This window comes from Bos grunniens, chromosome 8 (assembly GCF_055505025.1).
Source record: "Bos grunniens cultivar Pamir isolate PY7600 chromosome 8, Bosgru_T2T1.0, whole genome shotgun sequence".
NCBI classification, from domain to species: domain Eukaryota; kingdom Metazoa; phylum Chordata; class Mammalia; order Artiodactyla; family Bovidae; genus Bos; species Bos grunniens.
Genome location: NC_141172.1, coordinates 74,303,333 through 74,329,877, shown reverse-complemented (window position 1 = coordinate 74,329,877; position 26,545 = coordinate 74,303,333). Strand labels below are relative to the sequence as shown.

Below are 26,545 nucleotides of genomic sequence, written 5' to 3'. Positions count from 1 at the left end.
CCCTGAGGGCAAAGACGCTTTCCCATGGGTTTGGATACCTGTTCCTGCTTTTACACCAAGTGTACACTTTAAATGTTTGAGGAATGAAGGAATGAATCAGTGACCATGTGAATGAGTAAAGGGGTGAAGGGAGGGAAGGGAGAGGTGTTCCTGACCAGTGACAGGAGTTTAACCCCAGCCTGGCCACTTTGGACAAACTCTGGCACTCTTGTAAGACTCATTTTTCTCATCTGTAGAACAGAGATAATAGTGAGAGTTTTCAGGGATGTCATGAGGATGATAAACAATATATCTAAAAAGGGCTAGCCCAGTGTCTGATGCACAGAGTAGGTGCTCAAACAAGTGGTAGCCATCATCATCATTAATACAAAATACAAGGGAATCATGGCAAAGTCACAGGCTTGGAGTCAAGCAAGGTTCTCTGGAAACAGTGCTGGATCCAGAAGCTGAGGGGATGAGCACTTGGTCTGCTTCTGGCTCTGGCTCCTTGCTTATTTCCAAACTGGGAGAGAGAACAGGGGCTGTTGGAACAGAGCTTGATGGAGGGGAGGCCAGGGAATTGTGACAGAAGTGACCTGGCTGGGGTCTGGCCTGATTTCCTCCTTACCTGGACCAGGTGACCATACAGAGGTCAGGTTCTATCTTGGGTCTCTGTCCTAATCAGTAGAGGATGCTTTGACAAGCTCTGAGAGTTCTCCAAGCTCTTGGCTCTAAAACTCTGTGGGTAAACGGAAGCTGGGGCCTCATGGTCACCCTGGGTCAGGGTAAATGTGATTCACCAGCAGAGGTTCTATGTTAAGCATGTCAGAGTTCAGGCTGGCAGGTGACTGCTTCTGCCCGCAGCCGGCAGATGGAGAAACAATCATTAAACGTTCATCTGGTTCCTGCCATGGCCCCTCCTGTCTCCCTTCCCTCCTGAGAATGTCTCTTACCCATTTCACAGGTTCTGCTCACGGTGATGAAAGTCTGGAGGGAGAAAAGTTAGAAACAACGTCATGGGTCAAGCAAAGGAAATATGTATGAACAGGGCATCTAAAAGCCCTGTGAGTGCCAGCAGACCACACAAATATTCTAAATGCCCAGGATTGCTAGGCGGGTCCTGAGTGGTCAGAGTAGAGATAGCTCTCAGCAAGCTCCAGGTTACAGCTGCTCCTGGGTGCTTGCAGGTCTTGGTAACGTAAAAACCTGGGTGTACCAACCAATAGGAACAAGAGATTAGGCCTTAGGTCTATGGCAGATGGGAAGTTAAAAATGAGATTGTCCCCACCATCCACAGAGTTAATCTGGGGTCATCAGTTAAAGGGTGGACTAGGAAAAACCCTGGAGAAGGAAATGGCAACCCACTCCAGTATTCTTGCCTGGAGAATCCCATGGTCAGAGGAGCCTGGGGTCCCACAGAGTTGGATCCAACTGAAGTGACTTAGCAGCAGCAGCAGGAAAAACCCACCCATCATGATAGAGAGAAATCAAGGGAGCTGTCTATTCAGTTTGATACTAAGAAGATGCTAAAAACACTTCCCTAGGAATTCACAGCTACAAGTCTGCCTTTGCATGTATTTGAGTTTGGATCCACACTGTGAGATCTGGAAAGCCCCAGTAAGTGATGTAAAACACTACAGTAGCGAAAGGGAGCCTGGGCTGGTAAATTCTACCAGGAGGCCTGGCAGGAGCAATAAATGCTGGACCACCCAGGAAGGGCATTTCCTCCATGTCATCTGAAGCAGGTTGGAGCAGATTAAGTGCTACTGAAGATGAGCTCGCAAACCAAAATTATGGAACTCTCTCCACTACCCCCACATACACAATAAGGCCCCACTGCAAGAGACAGCAAGCAAAGCAGACAGTAAACAAGACTCTTCAAGAATACTAATAGAACCTGAACAGAGAGAGAAGAAAAAATGAGTATGCTTAAGATGATTAATGTGGCTTCCCCGGTGGCTCAGATAGTAAAGAATTTGCCTGTAGTGCAGGAGACCCAGATTCAATACCCAGGTGGGGAAGATCCCCTGGAGAAGGCAATGGCAACCCTCTCCAGTATTCTTGCCTGGAGAATTCCATGGACAGACCATGGGGTCACATGGAGTCAGACTAAGATAGAAGAAGGAACAGAACAACAAGACTAGAACCAAGACTCTATGGACAGAGATCTGAATGCTTTGAAAAATAATCAAATACAACTTTCAAAAATTAAAAAAAAAAAAACAACTGTTCACTGAAATTAAAACCTCAAAGATGGGTTAAACTGTGGATCAGACATGACTAAAAGACAAATAATACACAGAAGGTAGACTTGAGACCGATTTCTTACAATCAGTGATAGAAGTTTCTAGAAGAAAATAATTGTCAACCTAGAATGCTCTGATAAACTGTTCCTCGGGCCTAAGAGCAAAATAAAGATATTTTCTAGGCCAAAATATGATGAGTTTATTCCTAACAAACTTATTGAAAAAACTACAAAAGAAGGTACTTCAGGAAGAAAGAAATTGAACTGAATATCAAAGAGTGAGGTGCCAGAAGTACTCAGCAAAGAAACTGGCAAAAATCGGGACATCTGAGCAGGCACTGACCAGGCAAAGCAACAGTGACTCCTAACACATAAGACGGGACAGTGGGATTACCACGATAAAGCAGTCTGGGCTCTTGCGTTGCTCCAGAAAAGAGTTAGAAGCATCAACTCATTCTGTACCTTCATAAGCAATCATGCATATGAAAATGATAATGGTAATAATTTCTTAACTGTCACCATTATGATCAGTTCAGTTCAGTTACTCAGTCGTGTCCGACTCTTTGAGACCCTGTGGACTGTAGCACACTAGGCTTCCCTGTCTGACCAACCCTGTTTGACCAGCTCCTAGAGCTTGCTCAAACTCATGTCCATCAAGTCGGTGATGCCATCCAACCATCTCATCTATATATACATATGTTTCAAAGCCTTCCTGGTGTGTTTCAGTCAGGACCAGACCTTTCCCCATTATAATGAAGGGACCAGTGGGAGTGAGGACCCCAATCACCCTGACCACAGAAGTCAAAGAAAAGAAGGCCAGTTGCTAACTGCCAGACCCTGACACCCCCATCCTCCCATCCCCGCATCCTCCCGCAGGAGGCATCTGGGGACCTGCACCCCTGCAGCTCCCACTTTCTGCTGAAAACCCACCCCACGCCCCGCATTCCTCACCTCATCATTTGATCTGAAGAAGCTTTTGAAAGTCCGACTCAGGTTCTTTTCCAGTTCAGCCTCAGCCACTCCCTAAAACAATCAAGAAAGCAAAATGAAAGATGCGGCAGAGATCTCGGAAACCTATCTGACCCAAAGCAAGAAGCCCGTGACCTCTGTCCCATTCAGCCCAAGATTCGTCAGAAGTTCATGATTTTGAATTTTCATATTGAAAAACATTTTTTTTTAAAGCTTCAAATAAAATATGAGATTCTGACAGAGGTCCCCTCCACCCCACCCTGAACCTGGGAGATAGGTTTATGGCTATCACTTTTTTTTTCTCTTATTCTAAATTTTACAACGAGAATGTAATTCTTATAATAATCACTTTATTATTATAGACTGGGGCAGGAATGAAGTGTTGGGGGCTGAAGGGTGGTAAGGGGAAGAGGAGGGTTTGGAGGAGGCCTAGAAGCCAAGGGCGGTTCCATCCACGGGTCTCGAATTGCCATGGTAACGTCAAAACCAACTCCTTTGATTTGGACCCAGGTTGTCTCCCCAAGAACAGGACAGTAAGGTGTCTTTGGCTAAGGAGCTGGGATGCATATCATTTGTGCTCCCAGTTCTTCCCGCCACATGGGAGCTCAAGTTGTACCTTGGACTCTTTCATCCATATCTGATTCTTTGGTCATTTCCAGGCCAAATCAAACCCTGTACCAAACCCTGCCTTCTCCTTGAAGCCCCACATCCCTCATCACAATAAAACAGCTCTGCTCTTCCTGAATCCTACAGGGTCTTTCATGTGCTCTCCGTGGTCCACCCTGAGAAAGCAGGAAAACATCCACTCCGGGGGGCATCTGTGACTGGTCCTGGATGGACCAGAAGCTGGATGTGGTGAAAGGTTTATTCGTCTTCTGCTAGTAACATTCCCAGAGAGTGTTGCCGAAAGGAGGGTGTGGGGTCTGGCTGCTTGCTGCTCAAAAGCCAATAAACAGGCCAGATTGGTGGAAAGGAAAGTTTGCTTCATTTCAGATGTTGACAACTGGAGAGGGAGGGTGGCAGATGTCTGTCCAAAGGCTGACTCCCCCACCCCCACTGGCAACCAGTGGGCAAGAGCTTTTATAGACAGAAGGTGGGGGAACTACATGCAGAAACAGCACAGTCAGCTCTGACAGTCACCTTTCAAATTGGTCATCGGTGGTCCAACCAGCATCATCTTGATTGTTTTAGGTACAGTCAGTTCCAGGGTCCATTTGTTTCCATTTCTTTGAGCTCAGTTCTTGGAATTGTGGCAGCTTATGTCATGGCTATAGTTTGGTCATCATGTAGTTAACATCTTCAACCTGGGATTTCAGTATCTACAAGACAACTTAACAGGAGATGACTCAGAATATTATCTATAGCCCTTGAGAAAGAACTAAAGGTCCTCAACTATGCTTAATGAGTACATTACTGTTATTTGGTTTCTTTTGACTCTTTTCCTTTGTTTTAACTGTTTCTTACTTGTCTGATTAAACTTATTCTCTGACTACAGTTTTCCACAGACAAAAGGCTGGCAGATGACATGGGTGGGCTTGGGGCAAGGACCCTAATAGGGTCCTGCTCTGTTTTAAGAGGAGGGTCCTGTAAGCCAGGCTGGCAAAGTGTGCTGGTGGCCCTCAGACCCTGCACACTTAAAGAGGTCCTGCTACCCTGCACTTGTTTATTCTGTAGGTTGCATATCATGAGAGCTCTGGATTTACAAGAGAGCGGCACTATAGGCAAGGAAACATTTATCATCAAGCAGCGCTGCGTCAGCAGTTTGAGGTTTTCTGATGAAAGCAATGTTGGCATGTTAATCACAATCCTTTGACAAGCATAGGATTCCATCACGATGGAGAATCAATCGTGGCCTTCAGTGATGTGATGAATGTTGGGGCCAGAAATAGCCATGGAAGGCAGTGCATTTTATGTGCTCAATAAAGGCCCCGCATGTTACCACAGGTCATCATTCTTCTTCTTCTTCTTTTTTCTTTTTATTGGTTTCTTTGCTCTCTTATTTATTTATTTTATTTTTGACTGTGCTGGGTCTTCATTGCTGCTCAGGCTTTTCTCTAGTTGCGACAAGCCCCCAGAGGCTACTCTCCTGTGGCAGTGTATAGGCTTCTCATCGTGGTGGCTTCTCTTGTGTGGAGCACAGGCTCTAGGGCGCCCAAACTTCCACGCTTGCAGCATGTGGGTTCAGCAGTTGCGGCTCCCAGGCTCTAAAGTGCTGGGTCAGTAGTTGTGAGCTGCTCTGCAGCATGTGGGATCTTCCTGGATCAGGGATCGAACCTGTGTCTCCTGCATTGGCAAGTGGATTCTTTACCACTGAGCCAGTAGGGAAGCCCCATCATTCTTATTTATTGTGAACAGCCCCCATCTGGGAAACAGCTTGGTGTTCATGAGCTTGGGATATGTCTCAGCATGTGGAGGAATCTCCACGGGGTCAGAGGTCTGGACAGGCTGCATAGCTCAAACAGTCCGTAAAAGAGCAAATGAATATCAAAAGGGTCAACCAGAAAATCAAAGAGAACACAAAGGTAAATAAGTCTGTCCACCCACATGAAAGCATATCAGATCAACAGGGGTGATGAGGACAAAGGTGAGGGCCAGAGGGGGAGATAAGAGCATTTGTACTCTGGTGGTGTGGTCTGTTGATATTCTCGAGCTCTCTGTAATTTACAAAAGGTGTTACTCTATTTTTAAGTCCCACAGACCAATGACAAGCCTCCTGTTAGTCCACTGTATGGGGCTCCTCCCTTTGTGCTCCTGATCAGAAGAATTAAAGGATGAACTTTGGAATCTAACAAACAAGGTTTCAAGCCCCACTGCAAGTGCTAATCACTTAGTTGGGTCCAACTGTTTGCAACCCCATGGACTATAGCCCGCCAGGCTCCTCTGTGCAGTTCTCCAGGCAAGAACACTGGAGTGGGTTGCCATTCCCCTCTCCAGTGGATCTTCCCAATCCAGGGATAGAATTTGGGTCTCCTGTATTGCAGGCAGATTCTTATCTGTCTGAGCCACCAGGGCAGCCCCACTACTTCTCCTTATTAACTGGGCAACTTAATCTTCCAGAGCCTCAGTTTCCTCATCTGTAAAATGGGAGTTTTATAAGGATAACAGGAGATAATGCCTGTTTCTGATCATGCCTGGAAGAGTATACGTAGGAGAGATGCCAATAAATGGTGATTATTATTGTTGTTATTATTACCTCCATAGTTACAAGTGACTTGGATTTTCTTTTGTTCCATTTTCAAGGGCTTTTCCCTTTCTTTGTCTTTTAGCCACCACCATTTTGGACTCCTTTTTCCTATTCTAACTACCTAACAGTTAAAAGTTATTTGATTGCATAAGAATTGTCTTTGGTGGGAATGTCTTCTAAATGACCACATGGATTGTGGCTTTTATTTTTTTGCCCTCTACTGTAAGCTCCTATTCACCAAAGAAAGTGAAAGAAAATGCAGATTTTATGGCAGGAAGTGAAGAAGAACTAAAGAGCTTCTTGATAAAAGTGAAAGAGGAGAGTGAAAAAGTTGGCTTAAAACTCAACATTCAGAAAACTAAGATCATGGCATCCGACCCCATCACTTCATGGCAAATAGATGGGGAAACAGTGGAAACAGTGGCTGATTTTATTTTTCTGGGCTCCAAAATCACTGCAGATGGTGATTGCAGCTATGAAATTAAAAGACGCTTACTCCTTGGAAGAAAAGTTATGACCAACCTGGACAGCATATTGAAAAGCAGAGACATTACTTTGCCAACAAAGGTCTGTCTAGTCAAGGCTATGGTTTTTCCAGTGGTCATGTATGGATGTGAGAGTTGGACTATAAAGAGAGCTGAGTGCCGAAGAATGGATGCTTTTGAACTGTGGTGTTGGAGAAGACTCGTGAGAGTCCCTTGGACTGCAAGGAGATCCACCCAGTCCATCCTAAAGGAGGTCAGTCCTGGGTGTTCATTGGAAGGACTGATGTTGAAGCTGAAACTCCAATACTTTGGCCACCTGATGCGAAGAGCTGACTCATTTGAAAGACTCTGATGCTGGGAAAGATTGAGAGCAGGAGAAGGGGACGACAGAGGATGAGATGGTTGGATGGCATCACCAACTCGATGGACATGGGTTTGGGTGGACTCCTGGAGTTGGCAATGGACAGGGAGGCCTGGTGTGCTGCAGTTAATGGGGTCGCAAAGAGTCGGACACGACTGAGTGACTGAACTGAACTGAACTGATGGCAGGACAAGAATAATTTAGACATAAAATTTTTTTCTGTGACTTTCAGCCTCCTCTCCCCCAACACTGTGCACTGTGTATCTGCATTAGACATAGAACAAACCCCCATCAGCAGAAATACCTGCTCAACCATAAAGAACAACATTCTTCTCACATCAACAAGACAACTCCTTAAAAGAAAACCTTGACCTTGTAAGGGGCCACGATGAACCATGATGACTCACTAGATTGTGTAAACTGTTGATAAGACATCATTTAATATACAGCCCTCTGTCTCAAAAAGTGTAACTGTGTCTAGACCTCTAATCAGTAGGACAGTTCTCAGAATTTTCTGAGAGACTGTTTCTGGATTACAGTCCTCACTTTGACTCGAATAAAATTTTGCATTTCTGGGACTTCCATGGTGGACAAACCCAGACAATGTACTGAAAACCAGAGGCATTACTTTGCCAACAAAGGTCTGTATAGTTTTTCTACTAGTCAAGTACAGATGTGAGAGTTGGACCATAAAGTAGGCTGAGCGCCAAAGAATTGATGCTTTCGAACTGTGGTGATGGAAAAGACTCTTGAGAGTCCCTCGGACAGCGAGGAGATCAAACCAGTCAATCCTAAAGGAAATCAACCCTGAATATTCACTGGAAGGATTGACACTGAAGCTCCAATACTTTGGTCACCTGATGGGAAGAGATGACTCACTGGAAAAGACCCTGATGCTGGGAAAGATTCAGGACAGGAGGAGAAGGGAGCAATAGAGAACGAGATGGTTGGATGGCATCACTGGCATCACTGACTCAATGGACATGAGTTTGAGCAAACTTCGGGAGATAGTGAAGGACAGTGGAGCCTGGAGTGTTGCAGTCCATGGGGTCACAAAGAGTTGTACATGACTGAGAGAGGGAACAACAATATGCTTAAGTACACTTAAAAGCATAGTTTTAAAACATCTGGGAAATACTCATCAAGCTATTCATAGTAGCTAGTTCTACAGAAGTGAAGTGGGATCTGACTTTTTATTTTAGACAACTCGGTACTTTTTTTTCAGATAGCAAGCATGAAATACCTAAAGAATAAATGATGTAACAAACCACAAGCAGTCTCTGTAGCTCAAGGAATTACTGTGTTCTAGAGATTAAGACGGAGAAGGCGATAGCACCCCACTCCAGTACTCTTGCCTGGAAAATCCCATGGACGGAGGAGCCTGGTAGGCTGCAGTCCATGGGGTCGAGAAGAGTTGGACACGACTGAGCGACTTCACTTTCCCTTTTCACTTTCATGCATTGGAGAAGGAAATGGCAACCCACTCCAGTGTTCTTGCCTGGAGAATCCCAGGGATGGGGGAGCCTGGGGGGCTGCCGTCTATGGGGTCATAGAGTCGGACATGACTGAAGCGACTTAGCAGCAGCAGCAGCATCAGGGATTAAGAAAGATTCTAAACATCAAGGGTAATGTGGATGTAGATAGTAATGTGGATGTGGATGTCAAGGTTCCTTCCTTCTATCTCAAAACCATCTCTCTTAATTACCTATAATTTTCCCCCACATTTTATCTCTATTCCCTAGTTTCTCAGCTGGTTAAACACCTGAAAGTGTGTTTGGTGCTTGAAATTTGCCCATAGCTATGGTTTTACACACACACACATGGACACCCCTGGGCACCATGAAATCTTCTCCAAAGAAATAAAATATAAATACATTGCTAAGGAGAAATAAAGAGGAAGCAGTGTTGGGGTTGGGAGAGGGCAGGGTTAACAGGACACACTGGACGTGCTGAGATGTCCCCAGGGTCAGAATCTTAAGATTAAAAACAAATGGAACAGGTCGTACTGAAGTCACCTAGATTCTATTTGTCTTTGCTGTCCTGAGCTGCCACTGCCTTCTCCTCCTCCTCCTTTTCCTCCTACAAAAAGGTGAAGGTCATAATCCCTTCCCTGAGAAGAAAAACACAGCTTTTGATTTGAGTTTCCACCAGACTTGGCGAGTTCCCAGGACAGAACAGTACATGTTGGCTAACAGTTCAAAGAGCTGGATCTCAACGTGGCGTTTGTCTAAGCTACATTTCAAGGTGCTCCGAAGAACTTGAGGTGGGAGGGCTGGGGACAGGAGTCTGGACACCTGAGAGCTCACAGACGCCACCTGCAGGCTGGAGAGAGGTGGCAGCTGTGGTAGGGAGACAGGAGGGTGGTGGTGGTGGTGCAGCGTAGGTAAAGGGTGGGAAAGAGGGGCTCCCAGTGCCTGCATGCATGCTGAGTCACTCAGTCGTGTCCAACTCTTTGCAACCCTATGATGGTAGCCCGCCAGGCTCCTCTGTCCATGGGATTCTCCAGGCAAGAATACTGGAGTGCGTTGCCTTGCCCTCCTCCAGGGGATCTTCCTGACCCAGGGTTCAAACCTGAGTCTCTTACATCTCCTGCACTGGCAGGCAGGTTCTTTACCTCTAGTGCCACATGGGAAGCCCAGGGCTCCCAGTGCCCACCCCTGAATCAAAGACTTGCTTTATGTTGTGTTTTATTTATTGGCCTGAATTCAGCTTATCTTTAAAGCTATCACCTGGATGAAAACTATCCAACCAGACCCACCTTTTTCAAATAAGAAAACTGAGTGTAGAGACAGAAGCATACAGGGCTTGTCCATTTCCTCACTGAGCAGGGAGTATACAGGCTGGAGGGACTCATCAGCCACCATGGTTTCTCCTTAAGACCCAGCTTGGGGCCCATCCTACCAGGCCCAGATACCGAATTCACTCAGTCTGGTCTTCTAGTAGTCAGATCACTAATTTGAATATAGAACACTTCCCTGCCAAGAAGCTTTGTCCTTAAGAACAAAGCCAGCCCCAAACAGTGACCACAGAACAATAAAGGTACTGATTTTTTCCACAATGACTGTAATAACCTTTGAAACAAAAATCATTGCTCTACAATGGCTGCTATTAGTAAGCATCGTTCCCCCTCCCCTGAGGTCACTCTGACCTTGAGCTTATCCTGGGTTGCCCCTCCCTCCCTGCTTGGATGCACAGGATGCACAGATAAAGTCCAAATTCCCTCTGAGTGTGGCTGAAGAGGAGGTGTGAGGGCTTTGAAGACAAACAAGGCAAGGTCAGCATCCTGACCCAGTCGAGGATCTGGTCTCTGGCCACTGAGAAAGACTCCTCGAGCCAGCTCAGCTGAAGAGATGGGAGAGAAGGCCACGTGATGATGCAAACAGAACTACCTGGCCCAATAGGCACCCAAACAGCAGGAGTTGCAACCCAAGCGTCCATCAAGGGAAGAATGCATGAGCCAAATACACAATGGGATACTGCATGCGTGTGCGCATGTTCAGTTGTGTCTCCCTCTGGAACCCCACGGACTGTAGTCTGCCAGGCTCCTCTGTCCACGGAATTTCCCAGGCAAGGATACTGGAGTGGGTTGCCATTTCTAACTCCAGGGGATCTTCCTGATCCAGGAGACGTGGGTTAGATCCTTGGGTCAGGAAGATCCTCTGGAGAAGGGAATGGCAACCCACTCCAGTTTCCTTGCCTGGGAAATCTGATGGACAGAGGAGCCTGACAGGCTATAGTCCATAGGGTTGCAAACAGTCGGATACAACTTAGTGACTGAGCGCACACACGCACACGCGCGCACACAAACACACACACATGAGTAGCAGACAGGCAAAGGCTGGATGACAGATGTGGTGAGATGCTGTCATGATCTTTATCAATAGACTCGATCCATCCTTCTCTCTTTGGAGTGTTAGGGAGCATTTTTTCCTTTCTGGAATTACCCAGACATAGCTGGGCATCAGAGTGCAGAGCCCACAAACGGAGAAGGATCAGATGAGGGCAGCTTCAGCGGGGCAGGCCGGCTGGACGATGTTGCTTTCAGGGAATCCAGGGACAGGTGGAAAGCAGCCACATGGATCACACAGCACCCAAACCCTGGGAGGCAACTCTGAAAGGCATCCTAGGCTTTGAGGCACACAGGTGATACCTAGAAGCCTCCCACATCTCTCAAAGGACATCTGCAGGGGCTCCATCTTTTAGGCTCCAGTGCTGTCTGTAACTACAAACATCACTCCTCAGTACACAGAAATATCAGGTCCCAGGCAGGAAGCCAGGAGGTGTTCACAACTAGAGGTGAGTTTCACCAGCTGCTTAGCCAGAGAACTAAGAAGAGGTGGCTCCAAACGAATGCTCAATCCCCCTGCTTCCCCATTTCAGAGAAGCAGGAGAACCCCATCCACCACACTGCTGTTCCATCAACACCCCAAATACACACACACACACACATGCAGAATTGCCATCACTCAGGAAGGACCAGCTGAGCTCAGCTTCACCTAAGCCTTCTTGTGAAACACCTTTCTCACTGAAGCCACAGAAAACTCAAGAGGGCAGACACAGATCAGACCATCAGGGAGAAGGAGGGAGGAAGGAGAAAGAACAAAACCCTCGGTGAGCTGGCAGGGCCCTGAACTTACTGGTTCCTGGAAGTAGAGCTGGTAATTGAAGGTGGGGGTGGCCTTGATGATCTCCATGGTGGACACTTTGGGATTTGACGGCATGAAGGGAGTATTCAAACTGGCCACTGCCCTGTGGGAAGAAGAGGTGTCAAGACACAGACCCCATAAGAAGACAGTCTGCAAGGACCAGAAAGGATCTTATGTATCAAAACGTAGATCGGAGTGGGGGAGTGCCACATACATGATCTCACTTCAGCAGTGCATAGACAACAGGACCTAAAACTAAACCACCCTTCTTGACTTTCCAGTCCAATGTTTTTTTTTTAATTTAATTTTTATTTATTTTATATACCCCAATACAAAACCAAAGACATTTTTTATTGAGGTATGACCAATTAACAATGTTGCGGTAGTGTCAGGTGGACAGCAAAGGGGCTCAGCCTTACATATACAGGCATCCATTTTCCCCCAAATTCCCCTCCCATCCAGGCTGCTGCATAACATTGAGCAGAGTTCCCTGTGCTGTACAGTAGGTTCTTGTTGGTTATACATTTTAAATATAGCAGTGTGTACACGACCTTCCCAAAGTTCCTAACTATCCCTTCTCCCCAGCAACCATAACTGCAGTATTTCTCACCTACTTGCCTTCGACAAAGACATGCACACAAGCATGCCCTCATGTATGTTACATGCAGTATATCTATCTTGATTAGAATAAGTGCATAGCATAATCTTTCTCTAGATTTTAAAAACACAGTCATATTTCCTTCCTTCCTTCACTCACTGTTTCCTCTGTGTTGAGTGCAATTCCATGCCACATACTAGGGGAGAGAAAACATAAAACCAATACTCCAGGAGCTTACTATGGTCTAATAGGAAGCCTAGACAGATACATGCATGTGTGCTCAGTCATGTCTGACTCTTTGCAATCCCATGGACTGTAGCCAGCCAGGCTCCTCTGTCCACGGGAGTTCCCAGGGAGGAATATTGGAGTGGGTTGCCATTTTCTTCTTCAGGGAATCTTCCTCACCCAGGGATCAAACCTGGGTCTCCTGCATTGCAGGCAGATTCTTTACCAACTGAATTACTAGGCTTCCCATAGGAATAAAAGAGAGCGTGAATTTGAAAGACCCCATGAATGCAGAACTAACAGAAGTTGGCCAGGAATACAGTTAGCTTGACTGGTTGGCAAGAATTCCATATCCCACTCTTACCTTGGGGAAACTTCCTATGAAAGAAACAGATATATAGGGGATTCTCTTGGTGGTCCACTGGTTAAAGCTCTGTGCTTCCAATGCAAGGGGTGTGGGTGTGACCCCTGGTCAGGGAGCTAACAACCCACATGCCACTAGGCATGACCCACGCCCGCCAAATAAACAGTTAAAAAAAATCCCATTAAAAAAACCCAGATATATGAAATTATTAAAAAACAGATATATAAAAAATATACATATTTTATATATAAAATAGGAGCAATGGGATAATCAGGGCAAAAGAAATAATCAGAGGAAAGACTGGTAAGGCTTACTCCATACCAGCCAATAGAAATATAATTCAAACCATACATGATTAAAATTTTCTAGTAGCCTGCAGTGTAGGAGACCTGGGTTCAATTCCTGGGTTGGGAAGATTCCCCTGGAGGAGGGGATGGCAACCCACTCCAATATTCTTGCCTGGAGAATCCCCATGGATATAGGAGCCTGGCAGGCTACAGTCCACAGGGTCACAAAGAATTGGACATGACTGACTAACTAAGCACAGCACAGTAGCCAAATTAAAACCAGTAAAGAGGAATATGTGAGGTTAATTTTAAACATTATTTAATATTAATTAATTTGATATTAATTTTAATTTAATGTTAACTGAAATGTTAATATTTAACCTAATATATCAAAATATTAATAATTTAATATGTAATCAATATTGAGAATTATTAAGAAGCTATTTTACATTCTTTTTTTCATACTAAGTCTTTGGAATCTGGAAGGCATTTTCTACTTATAGTAATCTCAATTCAAACTGGCCACATTTCAAAGGTTCAATAGCCATGATTAGTGCAAGTTATGGTACAAATCTCATTGGAAAAAACTCTGATGCTGGGAGGGATTGGGGGCAGGAGGAGAAGGGGACGACAGAGGATGAGATGGCTGGATGGCATCTCTGACTCGATGGACGTGAGTCTCGGTGAACTCTGGGAGTTGGTGATGGACAGGGAGGCCTGGCATGCTGCAATTCATGGGGTTGCAAAGAGTCGGACATGACTGAGCGACTGATCTGATATGATGGTACAAATAAGTTATATTTATGCCTATAGGTTTCTAATGATACCATAGTGAACCCATTTTAAGTGCTATTTAAGTCACAAGTCAAGAAACTATAACTTTTACTAAATACTTTGGACGGAATGGGGTTTTCTTTTTAATCACCTTGACACACTATTTATTCCATATTAAAAAACCATCACTAAATGAGATGATAGCACGTAAATACTTAAAGACTACTTAGTACATATAAACTGCATTAAGATTAGAAAAAGCTGAACCATAGCCTCCTGGCAGCAGCATCTTTAGAAAGGATATAAAACAAACAAGGGAGTACATCCTTATTTTAAATAGGTCCTCAAAGCTTATTTGAGTAGAATGGCAAAACCATGATTCAAAGAAATATTCCACATCAAATGTTACCTTTTCTTTTTCCTTCACTCATTGTCTGAATAGAAAGGCAGAGATCAGTGCTATCAACAATATTTTTTAATAAAAGATGCTCCCAGACCCAGAGATGTGCAGTCCTATTCTCTGGAGACCCAGAGATGTGAGACCCTGAGACGGTCTCAGCTCCCTTACAACCTCCCAGGAATAAGGTAACAGGGCTGATTTGATGAGAGCAGATGGAGGAGAAGCTACTACCCCAGAACCAACAGCACACATGGTGGAAACAGCACAGGGAGAAAAGAAACAGGAAACCAGAGCACGCCTGCGTGTTTCAGATCTGATGTTATTATGCACAAAATTTCACTTGGCTCATGTTAAATCTTTTAAAATTCTCACAGGAGAGAAAGAGACAAAGAGAGAGAGACTAAGTTTAATAGAACAGCAATGTGGAGACCATATGTTGTTGCTCTATTTCTTTTTGTTCCCTTCAAGAAGCATCCAGGGACTTCCCTGGTGACCCAGTGGTTAAGAGTCTGCTTTCCAATGCAGGGTCTGTGGGTTCAATCCCTGGTCGGGGAACTAGGACCCCACGTGCTGAGGGCAACTAAGTCACAACTAAGGCCCGGTGCAGTCCAATAAATAAAAAAAGAAGAAGAAGAAGCCCCTAACACGGTCTGCAGAGTAACTTTTTGGTGAAACTGATTCTTGAGAGCTGATTTCTTACCTTGCTTTTGAATGAGAGAGAGAAAACAGAGAGAGAAGCTAAAGAGATCAGAAGAACAGAGCACAAAAACTTTAAAACTATTTTAGGAAATGTTTGATTTTTTTCTGGTCTTTGAGATCACCCAACCGTTTGAACTGGGGTTGAACTGAGCATAAACATTTTTAAAATTTCTCAAGTGTTTACATTTGTATAAAGTCTGCCAAACAAAAAGTAATTGGGTTAGTTAGGGAAACACAGAGGACTCCTAAGGATGATGTTTTAGTTAATTTGCTAAGATAGAAGGCTGAAATGGGAGGTCAGACAGGCTTTAACTGCAGTTACCAACTCAAGTGGTGTGTGGCCACAAAGACCATCTGACCCTCCAGGTTCAAAACAGGTCATATGAAAGCTCCCATGGGTGCCCTGAAATGCCATTCTCAAAATGATTATGAGTGATGTGATCATGATCATGAAATATCACTCCAACCTGACTTCTGTACAGCATTTTGCAGGGGAAGTAGCCATGTGTGTGTGTATGTGTTCAGTCATTTAGTTGTGCCAGCTCTTTGCAACCCCCTGGACTATAGCCCTCCAGGCTCCTCTGTCCATGGGATTCTCCAGACAAGAATACTGGGGTGGGTTGCCATTTCTTCCCCCAGGGGATCTTGCCACCCAGGGACTGAACCTGTGTCTCCTGCAGCTCCTATATTATCAGGCAGATTCTCTACCACAGAGCCACCTGGGAAGCCCTGGAAGAGTTGGGCAGGAGTGGCAATCACCACTTTGTGGTTGAAGAAACCAGGGCCTAATGTGTGAAGTGAGTTGTCACACAGCCAGTTTAGGGCAAAATCGAAAGCTTCATTTTCTGACTCCAACCAGGGCTAAAGTCTTTCCTGGTCCTCAATTCTATGAAGCTGACATCCCTGCTACCTCACCCACTCCCCTCAAAGCCCACCCTCATTGTCCTGCATTCTGGCTACTAGGGTGCTGCATTATTCCCTGCATTACTGGTGACTGGGACAGGCCTGGTGCCTAAGACATTAGCTCATTAAACTGTCCCTATTAAGAAATGGAATATTTTCTGCCATATCAGTAAACAAAGGATGTCGCAGTCATCAGCAACTGCAACCCTCCAAAGTGAGCAGGTAAGCCCTGACGGAACTCAGGAAAGAAAGAATACCTACCATCTAGGAGCCATCAGACTGAAGCCACTCCCTAAGTTGAGCCCTGAGAAAACTCAGGATGTAAAAACACAGCATGCTGGCCTCAGACAGCTGAAGTGCATGTCAAAGGAATGGTTTCAGTGAGCCCAGACTCTTGCATCTTCCCATACATGGGAAGCATCTTTCCATACATGGGAAAGTGCTTAATTCCCTTAACTTGAGATATCTCGTTTTCTTTAATTAACAATCAACTTAAAAAAAATTATTGGAAGATACTTGCTTGACAATATGATGCTGGTTTCTGCCATACATCTGCCATCTGCTGCAAAACTGCTATACAACCTGGCCCCCCCTCACCTCCTCAGAGCAGTTTCTCAGAGCTATCTGAGACACTGTCTCCAGGCTGCAGTCCTCACTTTGCTGCAAATAAAACTTACAACACTCAAGTTGTGAAAAATTTTTTCAATTCTACTCACACACCAGTGAGCTAAGGGAATAAGGTTTTACCTTCTCAGATAACAACTTACCATTTTCAAGATGTTTTTTGGAACTCAAGACCTGAGAAAGGATTTTAGGGAATTCAAGTCTGGTCTGACCCAAACTCTTGATGCCTATTGCCTAATTACCTCACTCTCTCGGGGTGGAAGAGAGCGATGGTCCACACCAGCATGCCGCCCCAGTCGTGGCCAATGAACACAGCCTGAGAGATGCCCTAGGAGGACAAAGAAAGGGGAAGAGTGTGAGCAGGTTCCTGGGATGAGGGATAGGTGCTGAGAGCTGAAGGCCTGGTTCTCCCTTGAGGTCCAACCATAGCAACTACTTCCAATGTCCACTGTCTTGAAACCTCTGTCCCCACGTGTGGGCCCCACAGACCTGCCACACAAACAACTGGCCTTTTAAATCTTCTTGGAAGACTGAGGCCACTGGCCATGAATTCCCTCTCTACCTTCTCTCCAATCAAAATTTTTTTCACCTTCTTTCCTCCTATTTGTCTTAAAGTTAGAATGACTCCCCTCCCCTCCTGTGCTCATCTCACACTGAGTGGTTATTATTTTGTTCCCCATTCTTTTGGGATCTTCTCTCCCCTAAGTAGCCAGGAGAGCCTCAAAAGCATCTTATATCTCCTGATTTCTCCCTGGAACTTCCTCTTCTCTGCTGCTGTAACCACGAATGACCACACTCCCTTCCATGGAAGACCTACTGTGTCACAGGCTCTTTGTCTTCTAACGCACATTTTGCAAATGAAAGATGGTTCACAGTGGTCAAGAGACTTGCCCATGCTGCACGGATGATAAGTGGTGGAGGTCCCAGGTGGAGGTCAGACCCAGGTCCCCCAGCCTAATGACTTCCCAGGTGGTGCTAGTGGTAAAGAATCCACCTGACAATGCAGGAGACATAAGAGATGCTTCCCTGGGTCAGGAAGATCCCCTGAAGGAGGGCATGGCAACCCACTCCAGTATTCTTGCCTGGAAAATCCCATGGACAGAGGAGCCTGGTGGGCTAGTCCATAGTGTTGCAAAGAGTTGGACACTACCAAAGTGACTTAGCATGCACACAGCCCCCAACCTAAAATTGGGCTCCCTCCTCTATCCTACCTACTGATCACATTTAGGGCCTTCAGATCCTTCCCAGCCTCACTGGAAGGAAGTGGGCAGGACACAATCATTAAAAGAATGATACAACCATTAAGAACAGGATATCACAAAAATCTGTTAGAATGTACTAGGCCCAAGATGGCAAAAGGTTCGACCTCCAATAGACCTTGAGCCTCATTATACGCTCAAACATTCTAAACCACGTTAAATGAAGGCATTAGATTTTAAATATTTCAAAAGGGGTGTAACTTTTAAAAAGTTGTGTAATATTGTTGTTCAGTTGCTAAGTCACGTCCAACTCTTTTGTGACCCCATGGGCTGTAGCCTGCCAGACTCCTCTGTCCATGGGATTTCCCAGGCAAGAATACTGGAGTAGACTGTCATTTTCCTTCTCCAGGGGATCTTTCTGACTCAGGGGTCAAACCCACATCCCCTGCATTGGCAGGCGGATCCCTTACCACGGAGCCACCTGGGAAGCACTGTGGGAATATTAGGATATTTTCCAAACTTCTTAACTTGGCACTAAGCCTCTCCACCTGGCTTAAAGCCAACAAAGATATCCTATCCTTCGGAAGATGCTTTTCATAAAACAAGAAGCAAAACAAATTCATCTGTGTATTCTCCAAACCTGTCTTTGTGGTCCCTTCCCACCCACCACCCCCACTTGCCTGGCCTGTGCCACTCCCTTGAGAGCTCTGACAGATGACATCTTCTAGGATTATATCTTTTCTTTAACTGCCCAGCCCCAAACAGAATTCTCCAAAGAGATCAGTTCAAGATAATTAACTTACCAACTTATCCAGGAAGGTGATCATGTCCTAAGAAAGAAAGCACACAGCAAAATCAGAACTGTAGCCATCCAACTCAGCAGTTTAAAGATTAGAATTACTGTGTTTGCCTTTTTTACAGTCTGAATTGTGTCCTCCCCAACCACAATCCCATCCCCAAATTCCCCTAACCCAGAATATGGCTGTATTAAATATCTGAAAGTAGAGTCATTTAAAAAGTGATGAAGTTAAATGGGATCATTAGGATGAGCCTTAATCCAATATAAAAGGGAAAACAACTATGGCTTCCTGTTTCTCAGCCCCACTCCTCCAAAAAGACTCCCAGGTAACTTGTCACACCATCTCTGTCTGAGCCAACACAAAGGGCCTCTGCTCAGTACAGTAAGTCTACAGAGCTGCATATACGGAGCCCATAAGGGTGGGGCCCTGAGCCAGTAAGATTAGTGTTCTTATAAGAATAGCCCCAGAGTTGTTCTCTCTCCCTGCCATGTGAAGACACAGCAAGACGGCAGTCACCTGCAGGCCAGGGGGTCCCTCACGAGAACTTGAGCCTACTGGAACCAGATCCCAGACTTTCAGCCTCAAGAAAGAGGAGAAATACATTTCTGTGGTTTGAGCCTTCTGGTCTGTGGTGTCTTGTCATGTAAGCTCGAGCCGACTAATGCATACATTAATGGGGAATTTAGCTGAGAGATTCCCAGAAACTCCATGACGTGCAAAGTGGCAGCACCCATGAGGTTCCCGATGAGGAACCAACAGACTGTCTGATGTAAGAGCATCTCCAAGGGGTGAAGGGTGCAGAACTGTGGTCCAGCTACAGTGACTGGGGTGAACTGAGTCCCCCATCAGCAAGAAAAGTGATTAAGGAGGAATGTGGGAAATGAAATAAACACAGGAACCCCTTTACCTTCTCCTCCTAGCTGATACTGTCCATACCACTCCCTCAGCACTAAAGTTTTATTCATAGCATCTCTCCACTTCCTTCTTTCTTTATCATTCCCTTAATTTATGGTTCTCAGACTGGTTCCTCAGACTTGCCTGAGCACGGGCACTGTTTGCCGAGTCCACAACTCTGCTTTGGAAGCAACTCAGAGCGTGGGCTTTGCTTTTTGGCAACTTACAGAGGCTGTTCACAGGCTAGAGTGAAGTCAGGGTCACTAATTCCAGGGCAGCCAGAATCCTGTGCTGTTCCTGGGACCACTTCATTTCTAACAAGAAACAGCATCATTCTCACAGTTCCCTGAAGGATCTCTGGTCCTGGGGAAATCATTTCCAGAAGGAAGGTCCTGGATCCATACATATTCTCAGGGGTCTACCCAGATAACTATCCACTGGAAAACTCACTAAGTGTACTTTTTCTGTATAACAGGTAGGCTTATACCTGGGCAGGCCACAGTCCCCTCATCCTGCCAGTAATAAGCATTTGTAATTTTAGCATAATCAGTGGCATCACCAGTTTCCAGGCCACACAGGAGGCTGTTTCTTCCTCCCGGTCCCTCCAGCCTTTGCTTTTGCTCTAGGGCTGATGGAGGTTTGGGAGCAAGCTCTGAGATGAGGGTCCCCCTCCTAATGGTGCTTATGCCTTAGAATAGGAAGACCACTGCAGTCTCCAGTCCACACACCCACTCCCAGGGTCTGACCAAAAATGTCTTTACCAAAATAAAGTGATTTTTAAAAATTCTCAGGATAGAAAGTTGATATGGTGGAGTAGTTAAGAGCAGGATCAGGGGAGCTACTATAGAATTCAAACCTGGCTCTAAAACTGTTGACCTCAGGCAAATTATATGACTCCTTGTACTCAATTTCCTTTTCCATCAAACACTTAGAAAAATACTTGATATACAGGGTGTGCGTGCATGCTGAGTTGCTTCAGTCATAACTCTTTGCAACCCTATGGACTATAGCCTGCCAGGCTCCTCTGTCCATGGGATTCTCCAGGCAAGAATACTGGAGTGGGTTGCTATGTCCTTCTCCAGGGAAACTTCCCAACCCTGAATTCCAACCAGCATCTCTTACGTCGCCAGCTTTGGCAGGCAGGTTCTTTGCCACTAGCACCACCTGGGAAAACCTACTTGATATACAGTAAATGTTGGCTATTATTTCAAAATATTTCAACCTTCAGAAAGAACTTATACCCAAATGTTGTGAAATGCTGCATTCTTAGGACTTAAATCACACTTCTGTCTTTTATCAATGAAAACACAGGATGGAAAATAAGTTACAGATGTTACCCAAAGACCCTTCTTACCTTGCTTAACACTTCCAAGGAATATTCTTCTATTTCTGCAATTATAAATAAAAGAAACATTTAATTTAATTTAATTTGTGTGATTAAAAATTCAGTTCAGTTCAGTCTCTCAGTCATGTCCGACTCTTTGCAACCCCATGAATCGCAGCACGCCAGACCTCCCTGTCCATCACCAACTCCTGGAGTTTACCCAAACTCATGTCCATTGAGTTGGTGATGCCATCCAGCCACCTCATCCTCTGTCATCCCCTTCTCCTCCTGCCCCCAATCCCTCCCAGTTACCAACAAACTAAAAAGGCCCCTTAGCAAAAAAAAACGTATCTTATTACATGATTAGATTGATACAGTCCGTACAAGGGATTCAGGGAAGATTACAATAGAGATGAATGAAAATAAACACTTAAATAATTAAAGAAAATACCCTTAGACATCTTTCCTGAATATCTGGACTGAGTCCTTCCTTTTTTTTTTTTTAGTTCATCCAACAAGAAGCCATAACTTTATTAATGATAGAAACAGTACAAATTTCAAACCCAGCTGCAGTTACTCTTTTGAAACACCAAAAAAAGGTCCTCTTTTCAGATGGTTACATTGTTAATTCCATAATAGCATTTACAATATCATTACTGTTGTTCTTCAGGGCTCTGACTGCCTTTGCTCTGGACACATTTGCTTGTGACATGACCAATTCTATGTTCTTAACTTCCACACCTGTTTCATCAACCTCTTCCTCTTCACTCTCCTCTTGTACAGTTGGAGTCTGTGTGTTTTCTTGGATGTTTGAGACAGCTTCACCTTGAACTTTGAATTTCTCAGCAGCTGCTAACTGTGCTTGCTGAGATAAATCCTCAGTCTTGGCTTCCCCAAAAACAATGTAGGTATCTGAACCTGGGCTCTTGTACACATCTGGTTTTGTGATGACAAAAAGGATATTCTTAGATTTCCGGATAGTGACTCTAGTAACCCCTGTAACCTGTAGAAGACCGAGTTTGGACATAGCCTTCCGTGCCTTCTTTTCACTCCGGCTCTGTTTTGCTTTACTGACTGGTTCTTCATCGATTTCAGCTGCTGCTGCCAGCTGAGCTTGTTGTGTGGTTGCCTGTGTAGAATCCTGTTCCTCAAGTTCTGGGACTGATTCATCACTATCAGATTCTGTTCCAGACCCTGTCTCAGCCTGGGGCTGTGGCCAACTCCTGCTCTGTAGCAGGGACGGTGTCTGTGGCTTCACCAGGCATTTTGTGCGGGGAACGCGGAACCAAGATGGCGGCAGAAAGAGCTGAATCCTTCCTTTTATCTAAAATGCTTCTGTGTCATTCAAGAGGTAGTAAGCTGAGGCTGAGTTGACATGATGACATTTAGGGAACAATCATAGAGGCACACTCTTGCCATGATAGGCTGAGTGGCCTGGAGGTGGCCCCTGAATGCCTAAGAGCCCCAGCCCATGTCAGCGGGTTTCCAACTCAGCATAGCAGGGCTGATGTGAATGTGGCTGCAGCAGCTCAGGAAAGGGGTGGTGAGCCACTGCCTGGGCTCACTAAGCTGCTAAGAGCATCCTTGACGACAGAGGGACCAGCGACTCTGCTGCACACCTGACTGCTTCCCATTCCCTCCTCCACATGGCATTCTTAAAGGTTGGGTGCTGAGGAACCCTCTGACACTGATAAAGACAATGCACTCTTGGGCAATCCAGTGCTTAAGACTTTGCCTTTCAATGCAGGGGGTGCAGGTTAGATATCTGGTCAGGGAGCCAAGATCCCACATGCCTTGTGGCCAAAAAACCAAAAACATAAAACAGAAGCAATGTTGTAACAAATTCAACAAAGACTTTAAAAATTGCCCTAATTAAAAAAAAATCTTAAAAATATAATGGATTCCTCCCTTCCCAGGGGAAATGCTCATAAACCCACATGTGGTCTCAAGGGTTCACAGGCCCTGACATCCTCGGATGGGCTCCCACTAGGGCCCATAGATGCCGGATTAAGTAAGAATCTGGCCTGCAAATTACTGTATGATTCAGCAATTCCACTTCTGGGTATATATGCCAAAGAACTGACAGAAGGGATGCAAAGAGATATTTGTACACCCGTGTTAATTGCAGCATTATTCACAATAGCCAAAAGGTGAAGCCATCCCAATGTCCATCAATGGATGCATGTATAAACAAACTGTGGTCTATTCATACAACAAAATATTGTGTGTGTGTGTGTTCAGTCCCTCAGTGGTGTCCGACTCTTTGTAACCCTATGAACTGTAGCCCGCCAGGCTCCTCTGTCCATGGGATTATTCTGGAAAGAATACTAGAGTGGGCTGCCATGCCCTCATCTAGGAGATCTCCCCCACCCAAGAGTCAAACCTGCATCTCCTGAGGCTCCTGCATTGTCAGGCATATTCTTTTATCACTGATCTACTGAGCCTCCCACAATGGAATATTATTCACCCTTAAAAAGGAAGGAAATTGTGATACAGGGTATAACATGGATGAACCCTGATGACATTATGCTAAGTGAAATAAGTCAATTACAAAAGGATAGATACTGTATGATCCACTTAGATGAGGTACCTGGTGAAGTTTATAGAATCAGAGAGCAGAAGGGAGCTTGATGGAAACTGAGGGGAGGGAGAATGGGGAGTCACTGGTTAATGGTCCAGAGATTCAGTTCTGCAAACTGAAAAAAGAAGCTGCTGCTGCTAAGTTGCTTCAGTCATGTCCGACTCTGTGCGACCCCAGAGACAGCACCAGGCTCCCCCGTCCCTGGGATTCTCCAGGCAAGAACACTGGAGTGGGTTGCCATTTCCTTCTCCAATGCATGAAAGTGAAAAGTGAAAGTGAAGTTGCTGAGTCTTGTCCGACTCTTAGCGACCCCATGGACTTCGGGGTCCACCAGGCTCCTCCATCCATGGGATTTTCCAGGCAAGAGTACTGGAGTGGGGTGCCATTGCCTTTTCTGGAAAAAGCTAGATGGTACCAATTACACTTTATATCCTCACTGACTCACAGGAGACTCCCTTGGGGGCACAGACCGCTGAGTTTCTTATATTCATTCAGAGTATGAGGACCAGAGTCATCTGGGGCCCAAAGTGCACAGACATGGACACTGCAGGAACTGGGAGGGGATGGGGTAAGTCAGACCTCCTGGAAGGGCTGCCTGCTCTGACATGAGACCAGGGGAAGACAGTACAGTTGGAGAGCTCAGACAGTCAGAGGGCATGACTCACACAGGAACAGCTGTAAAACAGCTAACTCACCAGGAGGAGCAGATGACTCTCCGTAGCCTTTCATGTCCACAGCTAGGACCCGGAAACCTGCCTGGGCCAGAGCAGGGATCTAGAGCACAAACATTTCAGAACCCCTCTGGTGTGGTCTCATTAGTATTTTTTGGACACTCCCTCTTTGCTTCTTATAAATGGCTTGATTCTAAGTGCCACATGATACTACCTGGAATCCTTGCCATGGGGTTGGAATCTCACTGGGATGGGGCTGCCATGGATGGTGGTAGGGTTTGTACACTGCACCTACTGCGACACGAGAGAGAGTAGCTTTCCTAGTAAAGACCTTGCAGATTTTTATAATCACTACAGACACTTCCCAGCAGGTGGCATAAAGCATCTTGAGGAAGTCGACCTTTATGTAATCTGCAAAGAGATTATAGGAACTAGCACACCTCTGAGCTCTGAAGCCATCTCCAACCCCAATATTTCAGAGATATCACGGTCATCCTTGGGAGACGATGCTCCACAGCAAGGTGTCAGCTTCTTAACGATAGCCAAGGCTGGGTCACACTGTCTAGATGCTTCCCTCCCCTCACCTGACCATGGTGTTTCTCCCAGTTTCCCTTACCTGATACCGCCAAGAGAACCAACTCTCAGGAAATCCATGGCAGAGGCACACGACAGGGCCAGAGCCCAGCTCCACAAAATGCAGACGTACCCCTGGCTGTAGAAGAGAGAGGGGAACAGGGAGTGATCACAGCCTGCAGGCTAGAGGGAACCAACACCTCTTCCCCAGACCACACGGCCATTTCAGTATGCTGCCAGATCACTTGCGCCTGGCCTGGCTTTCTCAGCGAAAACCCCCAATGTTAGAAGAAAATGTCTGAGAAGAGACAAATGGTCAAACTGTGCAACAGAAATAGGCAGCTTCACTGGAACAAGAAAAGCATGAAAAGAAGATCATAATGTCAATCCTAAAGAAAGGAAATGCCAAAGAATGCTCAAACTACCGCACAATTACACTCATCCACACGCTAGTAAAGTAATGTTCAAACCTCTCCAACCCAGGCTTCAGCAATACATGAACCGTGAACTTCCAGATGTTCAAGCTGGTTTTAGAAAAGGCAGAGGAACCAGAGATCAAATTGCCAACATCCACTGGATCATCGAAAAAGCAAGAGAGTTCCAGAAAAACATCTATTTCTGCTTTATTGACTATGCCAAAGCCTTTGACTATGAGGATCACAATAAACTGTGGAAAATTCTGAAAGAGATGGGAATACTAGAGCACCTGACCTGCCTCTTGAGAAACCTGTCAGGAAGCAACAGTTAGAACTGGACGTGGAACAACAGACTGGTTCCAAATAGAAAAAGAAGTACGTCAAGGCTGTATATTGTTACCATGCTTATTTAACTTATATGCAGAGTACATCATGAGAAACGCTGGGCTGGATGAAGCACAAGCTGGAATCAAGATTGCAGGGAGAAATATCAATAACCTCAGATATGCAGATAACACCACCTTTATGGCAGAAAATGAAGAAGAACTAAAGAGCCTCTTGATGAAAGTGAGACAGGAGAGTGAAAAATTTGGCTTAAAGCTCAACATTCAGAAAACTAAGATCATGGCATCTGGTCCCATCACTTCATGGCAAATAGATGGGGAAACAGTGGCTGATTTTATTTTTCTAGGCTCCAAAATCACTGCAGATGGTGATTGCAGCCATGAAATTAAAAGACACTTACTCCTTGGAAGAAAAGTTATGACCAACCTAGACAGCATATTCAAAAGCAGAGACATTACTTTGCCAACAAAGGTCCGTCTAGTCAAGGCTAAGATTTTTCCAGTAGTCATGTATGGATGTGAGAGTTGGAATATAAGGAAAGCTGAGGGCCGAAGAATTGATGCTTTTGAACTGTGGCGTTGGAGAAGACTCTTGAGAGTCCCTTGGACTGCAAGGAGATCCATCCAGTCCATCCTAAAGGAGGTCAGTCCTGGGTGTTCATTGGAAGAACTGATGTTGAAGTTGAAACTCCAATACTTTGGCCACCTGATGTGAAGAGCTGACTCATTTGAAAAGACCCTGATGCTGGGAAAGATTAACGGCAGGAGGAAAAGGGCACAACAGAGGATGAGATGGTTGGATGGCATCACTGACTCAATGGACATGAGTTTGGGTAGGCTCCAGGAGTTGGTGATGGACAGGGAGGCCTGGCCTGCGGTGGCTAATGGGGTCGCAAAGAGTTGGACATGACTGAGTGACTGAACTGAACTGAATTGAAGTGAACGTTGGAAAACAAACTGATTTTGCTTTCCTCCCTAAAAGGCCCTCATATCCTGTCGG

The 26,545-nt window shown here is 45.4% G+C and overlaps 1 protein-coding gene and 1 pseudogene across 5 annotated transcripts in view; both read right to left on the bottom strand.

The window, feature by feature from the left end:
• Window positions 1-26,545, bottom strand: part of EPHX2 (epoxide hydrolase 2) — an 84,043-nt gene that overhangs the window by 7,730 nt on the left and 49,768 nt on the right. Inside the window, exons 7-14 of one of the 4 annotated variants that reach the window (XM_086416549.1) lie at window positions 24,829-24,924; window positions 24,237-24,315; window positions 20,991-21,025; window positions 18,746-18,772; window positions 16,986-17,071; window positions 11,861-11,972; window positions 3,176-3,247; window positions 933-966 (exon numbers count right to left, since the gene is read on the bottom strand). In XM_086416549.1, coding sequence (XP_086272675.1) covers window positions 933-966; window positions 3,176-3,247; window positions 11,861-11,972; window positions 16,986-17,071; window positions 18,746-18,772; window positions 20,991-21,025; window positions 24,237-24,315; window positions 24,829-24,924 — 541 coding nt within the window. Of the gene's footprint in view, window positions 1-932; window positions 967-3,175; window positions 3,248-4,980; window positions 5,477-11,075; window positions 11,446-11,860; window positions 11,973-16,985; window positions 17,072-18,745; window positions 18,773-20,990; window positions 21,026-24,236; window positions 24,316-24,828; window positions 24,925-26,545 lie in introns of those variants that run through there. The other 3 variants (XM_086416550.1, XM_086416552.1, XM_086416551.1) reach the window with 3 other exon arrangements.
• Window positions 21,295-22,240, bottom strand: LOC147367430 (nascent polypeptide-associated complex subunit alpha pseudogene; annotated as a pseudogene). Its single transcript, XR_015170080.1, has one exon. The product of XR_015170080.1 is annotated as a nascent polypeptide-associated complex subunit alpha pseudogene (transcript).